The 11,915-nt window shown below is 37.6% G+C and overlaps 1 protein-coding gene across 4 annotated transcripts in view; it reads left to right on the forward strand.

Annotated features, from left to right (window-relative positions):
• The window catches only part of LIN28B (lin-28 RNA binding posttranscriptional regulator B), a 122,403-nt gene extending 113,359 nt beyond the window's left edge, over positions 1-9,044 (forward strand). For all 4 annotated transcript variants that reach the window (XM_075126600.1, XM_048844914.2, XM_075126604.1 and 1 more), the window contains one exon: positions 3,958-9,044. In XM_075126600.1, coding sequence (XP_074982701.1) covers positions 3,958-4,327 — 370 coding nt within the window. In that variant the 3' untranslated portion in view covers positions 4,328-9,044. The remainder of the gene's footprint in view (positions 1-3,957) is intronic.
• Positions 9,045-11,915: the final 2,871 nt, after the last annotated feature.

Consider the following 11,915-nt stretch of genomic DNA (forward strand, 5'->3'; position numbering starts at 1 on the left):
ATGATAAATATAGATGCAAAAGCTGATTGAGGCCCCTGGAGTGGAAGTGGGGGCCCTGACAGCAGGTTTTTGGTCAATTGGTGAGGCGAAATGGTTCACTGAATTGGATAACACAGTGCATACCATAGTGACTGATTAAATTGATTTGTCCGTGGCTGCAGCCTACTCTATTACTGAGGCCCTTTAACCTATTTTCGAACTCTTTTAAAAGAGAGAGAGAGAAAGGAAGCTTCTGGATGAATGTGATCCTAAAGGAAGGAAGTGAAAATAAGTTAAATTTACAGCTATAAAATTCTCTCCAGAATTAAGGTCAGATATATCATTCCCAAAGTGGATTACAATCCTTACTAACACATAGATAAGAAGTCACAGAATAAATACATATCTTATACTATATAGAAAGAAAGCAAGAAAATGCCATTCTTTAATATCAAATTTAAATCATAACACCCCCCCTTATTTTTTAGTATCTTTCTAGAACTTTGGGGGAGGAAGGCTAAGGGAAGGAATCATTGCCATTATTTTTCAGTTGTCACTCTTACTGTTTTATCTAGTGGTTCTGGAGAGATCTTATCTGACAAACATAGCTATATACCAGTAAGAGACGTTAATTTGGTCATTTGTTTTGCAATAGCTTCAGTGACTGAGGGAAAGGAAACCAATGTACAATGTTACAATGTACAATGTACAATGAAAACATTTTTACTAAACATAAGAAATATCTATCATTTTGGTCTTAGAGAATAGGATGGGTGTGAAGTATCTAACATTTTATTTAACTTGGCTGAAATATTGGGGAAATAAATGCTAGATGACTGTGGTTTGTAAAACCCTGCCTATTTTCTTTTTTTCCTTTCAACTGCAGAGGGTAATTAAGATTGCTGGGTCAGTTTACAATACATGCAAACAGACTCAGTTTGAGAAACAGTTCTTCCATCCTACTGGCCGATTACACAAAAAACAGATGTATACTGAATATTTAAAAATGTTAGCAGTTCATCTGAAGCCACTTAAAGACTCATTTTAGCGGGTTTGGTTTTTTTGTTTTTTTTTTTTTTGGTTACACTTTTAAAAATTGGGCACAGCTGATGTCATTAAAACATTCTATGCAAGGATTTGTAAAAAATCATTGGAATTCTATGTATCATTTTACTTATTCAAATTATAAATTGCCCTTGCAAAATTCAGCTTGGCCAAGGCAAAGAATTTTTTGGATCATGCTAATGGGTAGGCAAGAGTTGTTAGAGGGAAAGGGTTCCCCCTCCTTGCCTGGAAATATTAATGGCAATTTTTCAAGGCTGGTATAAACTTTATACTATTTTTAGCAATTTTTCTTCCAAAACTGAAATCTATTTCACAAGCTAAGGCAAACATGCACACATCCATGCTTCAGTTTGGGCATGCAAGTAGACGAACACAGCAGTCACAAAGTTAAATATGTTCACAAGTGATTGCAGGGTTCTGGCTACAACTGCAATTTTCCAGTGATCTGCAGTTTTAAATATCTAACCACGAGTTAGATCGAAAGCCCACTGAAATCCATGGAAAAGTTCGTAGTGACTCCAGTGGGCTTTGAAGCAGGTCTATGTAAGCAGAATTTCCCTTGTTTAACAGGTTTGTAAGTTAAGCATGGAAATCACATCATGTGATTTGGTGTCACTTTCCTCAGCAAAATGGTAAACAATGAATTAAATTTATGCATGTATAAGATGTATAATGCTAATTATAGAAACACAGCAAATATCTATACAAAAGTCAAGATGAATGTAACATGATGGTCCTATTACGTCAAAGAAATTATCTTCACAGACCTGCATTCTGTGCATGATTTAACAGTTCATGCAATTATTTTCTTTTTAGCAAATAGTACAAAAATGTATACTGTGCTCATTTAAAGAAATCATAAATGGAGCCTGTCATATAAATAAGGATCATTCAGTGAGGTATTTCTTGAGGACTGCAGGATTGAGCCCTTAGTTAACAAGATTACCAGTAAAGTATTTACATTCTGGCTGTGTGTTTAATCATTGGCATGACTGTTTTAAAGGTTAAAGCCATGTAATAGTTGAACATTCTGGAGTTTGTCTACTTGTTTTTGGAAGACTTAAATTTAGTTGTGTTGAATTCTGGGTTTCCAAGGAAGAAAACAATAAACCCATTTTACGATGCTCACTGTTATATTTTCAGAACCATGCTGCAACCTCTTAGCAATAGGTATTGCCAATAGCTTCCTCCTGGCCACCATCTCCCTCTTACTATGTCCCAATGATCCAGGCATGGAGAGGACCTTCCACTCAGGCTGCTGGGTCCATGACGCCATTCCCACTCATCCCCTTGCAGCACTGTTGGGATCTGGTGGGTGAGCTGGGGCTGGGGACACATCATTCCCCCTACCTACTAATCCATGCAGATATTACTGAGAAAGGTAACACAGCACAGGATTGTATAACTTTTCCTACAGAACCTCCTCTATGGTGAGAGAACATCCCTTTAAGGGCGGTACAGGGGGCAGCCTGGGGCAGGAGAGTTCACTGAAGTCATGCAACAGAGGGCAGTGGGGAGAACCCCCGGGCTCCAGAACTGCCTCCTATAAACCTCCTGGATCATGGGAGGTTGAATTCCTCTTCTCTGCCCCACAGAGGAAAGAATCAGGGAGGAACTCTTCTTCAAAGGGATCCTTGCAGAGATTTCCTTCCCATTACCTGGTGGGGGAAATGATCTAGCTATTATCATCATAACTTCCCCTTTGCTCTGTTGGATTTGACTAATTTGGATGCCATACAGTTTTTAAGGTGGTGTATACCTTTGGAAGGGTTGGGTAAACTGTGAGACTGTTTATCAAAGAACATGAACTTCTTTCTTATCAAATTTCACCATATCATTCAACTTTTAATGGAGGATTCTTTTCTACCTTGTAGCTAATATGGCACAAACAGCACTAATTAGTGAGGATGCACTTGTAGGCAATCATAGCCTGATTTTTTTGCAACCACACCTTCAGTCATTAACCCAAATTAAACACACTAGCACTCAAACAGTTTATTGCTGCAAATATTCAAGTAAAGATATTTAATCTACATTACATGAGCTACAGACTTTATTGTGGGCACATGTTTGAATATTTGGTGCCCTCTAGTGGACCATTCTAATGTTATCAGCCCAAGCACATTCTCTGAGATTATTTATTGCAGAGAAATACAACTGGTACATTTTGGCAGAGTCCAAACATACATTTTTACAGTTTAATAAACTATAAAGCTTATTTTTGATTCTGGACTTTAACTTTTGTTACCACTGAGGGGTACATAAAGTCATTATTATTCCCTTCATATATTTTTCTAATGTATTTGCACACAGCGTCGGTGACTGTTGGGTCTCACACTAAAAAGCCCTCACAGTTTCACCTCTGGTGTCCCTAGGCCATGTTTTTAAAGCTAATAAATGCATCTTTAGGCACCTAAATACCTTTGAAAATCTGGCCTTAGGACTTGATCTATTACAGTCAGTAGATAGACTCCCATTGACTTCAGTGGGCTTTGAATCAGACTCTAAGTAAGGGCCAGATTCTGTGTGAGTGATACCAAAGTGTTTGTGGTGGAAGATACTCATCAGTATGAATGAAGGTGGCGGAATCTGGCCTAAATGAGGATGAGATTTTCATAGTACCTAAGTGATTGAGGAACACAAGTCCTATTCCCTTTCAGTGGAACTTGTGCTGCTAAATCACTGAGAAACTTCTGAAAAAAATCTCACCTTAAATCCTTACAACCAGAAAATAAATACTATAAAATATTGAGTGGAAACTCCCACTGTTTTACAAATGAGCTGTGTGTCTTCACATGAAATTAAAAATTGTTTACATATCTTAAGATTTGGTTCTTCCTCGTTCTTTCTTTAATGTTTTGAAGAATATTTTTATTGACGTATTTTATAACGGACTCTCTTTTTCATTTGTAGATGCTACAACTGTGGTGGCCTTGATCATCATGCTAAGGAATGTAGTCTACCTCCACAGCCAAAGAAGTGCCATTACTGTCAGAGCATCATGCACATGGTGGCTAACTGCCCTCATAAAACTGTTTCACAACAGCCCACTAGTTCTCAGGGAAGATATGAAGCAGAACCACAGCCTTCCACTTCTGCTTTCCTGAGAGAAGGGGGAGGGGCTTATGGCCATTCATCTCCATCATATTCTCAAGAGGGAAGGTCAGAGATCTTAGAACGTTCAGGCAGGTCACCACAAGAAGCTTCCTCCAGTAAGTTATCTGCATCACCTGAAGAACAAAGCAGAAAGGGGCCTTCTGTTCAAAAAAGGAAAAAAACTTAGAGCTTTGTCGTAACCTTTCATTTTCTTTACCCTCTTGGAATGTCTACCTCATGCAAGAACAGGGGAAGTAATTTCACTATCAGTAGCTGACCTGAAATTTTAACTACTGTTGAGGAACTGTGAATTTATTTTTTTTAATAGACAAATCACTCCAAGCAAATTACATTTGAGCAGGGTGTCTTGTGTTTTACTGCCTGTGTGGGTGGGTGTGCACGAGTGCATGTGTCTCTATCATGTCTTTCTGTCTGTATGTATACATATCTATAATCACTATCTCTATCTCTGTATATGTATACATACACACACCAGCAGAACATTCTCCATTTCCCAGGATACATCATCCATTGTGAAGCAATAGTCATGGTTCAGAATGTTTTTGGATACTCATTCCTGGCAGCAATCTTGAAACATGCTTTAAAAAACCAGTTAAGATCATGACTGTTACTTTTGTGTGAACCAAAGGATACTTCACCTCTCCAAGCTACCAATGATATGGTACTAAGAATACTAAGACATTCCCCTAACTCTCTATTTTGGGTAGATATTTTGTTCTTGATGCCCAAAGTGTAGCAATGCTGTTTTTTTCTCCACACACCTGTCAAGGGCATGCCTTGATTAAGTATGGCTCTGTTGCCACAATCTTTGTTCAGGAGTAGACTCCAGAAAAGACAATGAATGTGTAGTTTCTGTGCTGAGATCTCAAATGTTATGTTAAATGAATATGGTTTAATTTTAAGTTAGGTGACCATTGTGTCAGGGAGAATGTGTCAGTTGTTCTGAACTGATTGGTTTGAGTGGTATCAAGCTACCACCCTGTCTGCCCCCTTTGAGTTTTGTGAAAATCTTGACGGGGGTGGGGACAGGGGTGGTGGCAGCAGCTGCTTCCCTTGGTCCCAATTTGTCCCCCTGAGTCAGTGTATAGATCAAGGGGATTTCCGCCTTGTTTACTACTGAAAGTCTTGGAGAGAACTCCCTAGGGTTTTTTAAGATAAAGGAAGAAGAAATACAAAGTTAGTGACATATTGGGGTACAGCCTTGGTGGAGAATAAAACTATATGGGCACTTACAGTTCATCAGCATCCCCTGCTATTCATATAGTAAAAGTACAGTACTGAGTGAAGAACATACACAGTTGACGCAGAGAGGCCTTAGAGCAGGGACATGCAAACAGTGCGAGACTTGCCAGAAGCCCTAGGACTCCATCTGCTTTCCATGAAATGGAGAAGACTGCAGACCAGCCTTGGCTCAGTGCATGCTGGGACTGCTCCTCTGCACTGAAGAACGTGTCTGCAAGCCCCATTCTAAAACTCACTGGGCTGCACTTTAACCAACCCATGGCTACACTTTGGCCATCCTTAACCTGGTCCATTTGCAATTGGTAAATTAACAAATTATACCTAAGAAAATGTCCTAATCATCCCATTGCAGATGTAATTTCTTTGGAGAAACCTGTATAATCCTTAACACTGGCAATAAACATAGGCTGTTACAAAAATTGAGACAGGAAGGTAGGTTTAAGCTCAGATAATCAAAAAAGAACTATAGCATGTCTGAAAAGGCCAAATTCATATCTGTTGTAATGCCATTGGCTGCAGTGGCCTTACACCAGCAGTGCATCGGGCCCATTATATGGCAAGGCCTCCCTCCCCAAATTGTCTTGCCACATGAAACTTTTACTGTAGCTGCTGCTGCTGCTGCAGTAAATAGATACAGATCAGCTGCCTCCATGAAGGGCAGGAGTCCTGCAGATGAACTTTGCTTGAATTCCATGACAGTGTTTGTGAGAATCTCAATGGTTTCTACTGACGTTCTCAGTATGCTGTAATGCAAAGCTTACCTTTGACGATATTGAATGTGATGTACCTCTAGAGAAGTACTTCCTTGCCTTACGTGAGGATTGTAAACTTATTTAAATTATGTAGACAAATCAAAGTGGCATTGCTTAACCTTCTAGCAGGTGTAATAACCAGATTAAAGAGCAAAGATGCAAAACTTAGGTCACTTTGAAAATTTAAACCAAAGTTCCTTATAGAAATAGGCCATTGTGGATTTGAAAGTTGGTCATTCCCTGTTTACATATAAAAAGTTCAGAGCTGAGATCATTAGGAAATAAGTAATCCTGACATACAGACCTTCCTGGTGCAGTTTGAAAGAGTTTTGTGCACCAAAACCAGACTGAACTGCTAAGAGCACATACCAAACCTATCTTATTATTGAAAGCTTAGGTTTTATTTTTGTATATTAGAATGTGATCACTATTACATAGCATACTCAGGACAAAGAACTTTGCTCAGGGAATATACCATGTAATGTTGTTTTTTTCTTTACAGAATAGTCTACAGGCCTGCTTACTCAGAACAAAACCAAATAGACTTAGACCTTTATATCTCTATATAAGTGTTGTATACTGACAATAATAACTACCTCTGAGTTGACATACACCTACGTTTCTTATAATCAGATATCAACTTTTTGTATTATGATTTCCTGTGAAAATAAGCGATAAAGCAGTATTCCTGTACTGGTTGCTTATGTGAATATGTGTGACTTTACATTCACAGGGTCTGATTTTCAGATACGGTGAGCAGCTGCAGCTCCCATTGATTTCCAATGGCAGTCCTAGGTGCTCAGACCTTCTGAAAAAAAAAGTATCAAGCCCACTTCGTTTACATAGGTAACAATAAAATTATTATTCTGTTTACAGCAAAAGGCTACCTCATACTTACCGCATAAACACACCTTTGTGCTGCTCTGGCCTTAAAGGTGGCTGTTGATCCTATGGTACAAACCTATTTATCTGTACTATATATGTAAATTGGTAATTCACCACTGCGTACTTTAGAGCAAATACTTGTTTAAAATGAAGCATCCATTTGAAATTGTGAAAAGTCTCCAAACAGTTCTTTACAGTTTATATATTGTTTTTTCATCAAAAAGATTGTGGGCACTGTTCACAAAAAACAAAACACAGACACTAAAGCTAACTACAGAACTGCAGAGCTGTGATAAGTAACTAATTAGCACTGGATTGCAATAGGAAGTCTGGTTTTCATCCTCAATTACTCAGATTAAATAAGCTGCTTCAAATGAATAAGAGAAGGAGATTTATGGGTCCTTGGGAATCCTATACAGATCCATGTTTTGGGGTCCTCCCACTGTTCCTTCACTTTTGATGATGAAGTGTAGAGTATTCTCCATTTAAGAGCCCATTATAGGAGCAGCCTTGATTCCCATTTCCCTGACTACATGTGCCAGAACACCTCACAATGGAACCAGTCCACATAATTGTATTAAAATAGTTTCTGAAAGGGCTGTACTCCTAGCTTCCCCACACTACCGGAGATGAAATTTAAAACATGGGGAATTTCTCTCCTTCTGCATCTCCTCCTCCATCCAAAATAAGATACTGGATTTGATCTCCTCTCAGAAGACATTGTGGGATGATTTTTTTGTCCTCCAATAAAAGCTAAAACAAGGTGCACACTTGCATACTGAAAAGATTAAACTATTTTTTAAAAAATAGAGCCTATTTTGGCCGGGGAAAATCAAGTGGGCATTTTTGTTGTAGTTGTTGTCGAATTTGGCATCTTTAGCCTCCAAAATGTTCTGCTTTTAATCAGCTTTTGGGGACTGCCAAATGTAGTATGTTTTAATCCTCATGCCTTCCCCTTTTTTGGCTCAATTTTATTTTGCACCAGTGCTATCCGAGAGTTACTGCTTAGTTATATACTTAGTTTTGTGAATAGAGCCCCATAAAAGTGTTTATAGATCCTGTAACATTCTTTGTAAGAAGAATTATAAAAGGGCATGGGAAATCTCATTAAGTCTTAAAATTAATTTAAATTAATTTATCTGTAAGAAAATGTTTATCATAAAAATATATATGTGTATTCCCCTGTGCTGGATTTAAAAGTAATTGGGAAAGCTTTGTACATGTGCAGATGCACTAATTTTAATTTTCTAGGTATCTTAATGAGATTTGATTATTTGTTTTAGAGACAAGCAAAGCCTTGTTAAATGCATCAGACCTTATTTTGGTTACTATCAACAGCCTCTTTAAGATATGTTGGTTGTGTTACCTCTGTCATAATTGTTGACTGGTGAGGTTGATCTATGAACACACATTTCTGTTTTATACTTAAACAGGGCTGCAATTAAATGACTCTGGTAGAATTTTTATGAGAATATTGGAAAGTCCCAGGATATTTACTACCACTGTCAGTAAACCAAATGTCAGAGTAACTAGCTTTTAAAAGGATGATGGTCTTGACTACCTCTTGGATTACTATTTAAGCAACAACTGGTTGACAAACATCGCCAGACTGGGTTTAACTAGTATGCGTTGCTCATGGTAATAACAACAATAACCATACTAGAGACCAAAGTGAACACTGATTTCTATGTCTTTAATACTGTGTCTTATCTAGTGGTTTTAAATTATCCTCTGTAGTATAGATTACCTCATTGTCCATTTTGACTTGGATGTTGTTTACAAGGTGAAATAAAAATCACTTGAATTGTATTTTTTTTTTTAAAGACAGTGAGTTGAAGTTTTGAAGATCATTTCACCTGTTTACTGTCTTCTTAATGGACTAAAGCACTGATTGCCTTTCTACATATCATGTATTTTATATTCTCATTTCATTGTCTAATGTCTTTTTATTTCTGTCAATCATGGATATTGTGAGGTTTAAATAAATTACTTGATTAAAAAATAAAACATATAACGTTGACATTTACAGTGGACTCTGGAGATTTTCTTTGGGTCAAATGGTTGAAGGATAAAGGATGCTGTCCCTACACCAACTATTCATACTTAAGCACAGTTCATTCTTTTCAGCATATCATCATCAGAAAAGGTCTTTTTAGTTATATATATTTTTGCTTATTCAGAACGAAGTCCCATAAATGGATAATTGTACTTCTGTGTCATATCAGCAAGGCTGCATAAATTACCCCAAAAGCTGTGTCCCCCTGTCAAAATGAAGCTTTCAAAGATCATCACTTTTGAAACTGGTTCACAATATCCACCATAAATTTTAAGTTATTCATCTACTTAGGGACAAAAAAATGTCTGTTTTGGTAATTAATTCCCATGCCATCACTTATTCAATAACTTCTGAATCTCTGCTCCCATCTGTTTCATAGGGATTTAAAATTTGAAATGCACAATTTTTTAAAATTAAATAGTATCACTTATAAATCATCCAGCACTAACTGAAAACTTCACATTCCAAATCTAAGTTTAGCATAATGTGAAATCCTGATGCCACTGAATTTAGTTTCCCCCTATATACATGCAAGTATACTGGAATTCGCATTTTTTAAATCTTTCTATATATTAAATTCCAACTGTGTCCCTTTATATTTAGATATTTTTACAATGGGTTTAATTTTGAGTACATCATATAGAAAGCAGAATGGTTTTATGCATTTGGATGTTTCCACAACAGTAAGAGTTCCCACCCAACCCCTGTAGTAGCATCCATGAAGGATTGCTTTTTTCAAATAGCTTTACATTGACACATTATGTTCATTTTCAGCTATCAAGAGTAATTTTGATCTAGTTTCTGGTTTCTTGCAGGAAATTTTATCTGAGATCGAAAGGCAAACATGACAAGTCCCCTTGACCGCTTAACTGTAATACTTATCACCCAATTACAAATATAGCATTTGTTTCAGTCTAGGAATATTTAGCGTCTCTGCTGTAGCTAGTAATGATCAGTTTAAGAGGGTCTCTATCAAAGTATCTAATCACATATTTTGTTTTTAATACTGTTAAAATAGATTAAATATAACATCACATAGTATGTGTTCTGTAATATTGGTAACATCCATAAGAACAGCAATAGATCTGTAGCCCAATCACTACAGCAGCTCTTAATGATTATCGGAATGGAAGCCCATGAAACTAAAGCAACTTTTTCAGAATGGAAGGATTCTTGGGGCTTCCCACAACTCAATGAAAATGAAGATTGATGCTATTGTTTCAGGACCAATAAGAATATCAAAACTCCTGGTATTCAACCAGCTTGATTAGTCAATAGATAGCAATGTGAGCTAACATTTTATTTATCACTGGTCAACCTAAGGTGAGTCACAGAAGTGATGCCCGCAAAAGCAGGTGAGGTGAAAGCAAAACTCTACATTTCAGGAGCATTCCTAAGCAGCTAGAAAAACTGAAGGCATTTAGCCGGAGCAGTAGAGCTTTAGCCGGAGCAGTAGAGCTTAGCTGTGACTTGATGACTTGAGCTGAAGCTAGATAAGAGACCCACTGTCCTTGCTTGGACAAGCCCCCGCGTTGAGCATTACTACGCTGAGATAGTGAGGATTCACACACACACCATTAATACATACAATATTGTGGAGGGATGGAACTGTCCAATTAGGGCAAAAAAACTGGTACACAGATAACTGAGACAACTTAAATTGTGAATTGTACTGCCTACCTTGAAGTGTTCAAATATCATGAGTCAGGCCTTAAAAAAACCTCAGCGGATTTTAAAGTAATAAGTTTTGCATTCTTTTCATTTGCCTTTGGGTTTTTGTGTCTTTAAGCCTCACACTTTCAAGCTTTTCGTTGTAACTTTGAGGATTAGAAACTTTTTCATTTTAAAAGTAAAAGTTTAATGTCTCATAGAGTCACATGACTCCAGGAACTGGAGCGTTAAGGAAAACACCAAATAATGTGAGAGTTATCAATGCTGTAAATAATTCTACCACCAGTCCTTATGGTTAAGGTTTTGTAACCTCCACCCAACATAATAATAAAAAAAACCCACCGAAAAGACAACTTATCTCACACATATTAGGTCATGATCTCTAATGCTCTTTAGCTTCTTCTCTGCCTTTCACTCATCCTATAAACACTTAAGTAGTAAACTGAAGGGAGAGTGGCAAGGATTTATTATTCCAGTTTTATGTCATTCAGAGGTTACTTTTATTTACATCCGATAGCAGATCAAGTGAGAAGACCATAAGGATAAGAGGCAGGGATAAACATCCCTGGGACAATTACAAGCCTATGTCCTTTTTATTTCAGCTGGACACTTCCGAATTTTAAAAAATTTTAAAATCTCAATATGCAACCAAACCCTAAAGGCAGAATTCTGACACGCTTCTTTTGCTTGAATGCGCAGAATGTCCAGGGTCCCTACTGAGGTGAGAGTGGGATGCTATGCAGCCCCCCCACACGCTTTGCATGTATGCATTATGATACAGTCTTTAACTACATGAGTTCCTACTGTTGTTTCTACAAGACACCCACCTCAATCAGTGCACAGGCTGGAGGGTGCTCATTTAATAAGCAGCTATTCACTAGTCTGTTTAGTTTCCTCACACTATTCAAATCCTGCTATGAAGACAGAATTATCAATTTCCTCATGAGCTTAGTTAGGTTGCTTAAGAACATAAGAATGGCCATACTGGGTCAGACCAAAGGTCCATCCAGCCCAGTATCCTGTCAGAGGTGTTATTACTATGCCTTCGTCGACTAGATTAAAGAGCACTGTAGTACCTGGTATTTTCTCCCTGGGAAGTACTCATACACTATAATCAAGTCACCCCTCAATCTACTTTTTGATAAACT

Source organism: Caretta caretta, chromosome 3, assembly GCF_965140235.1.
Source record: "Caretta caretta isolate rCarCar2 chromosome 3, rCarCar1.hap1, whole genome shotgun sequence".
In the NCBI taxonomy this organism is placed as follows: Eukaryota; Metazoa; Chordata; order Testudines; family Cheloniidae; genus Caretta; species Caretta caretta.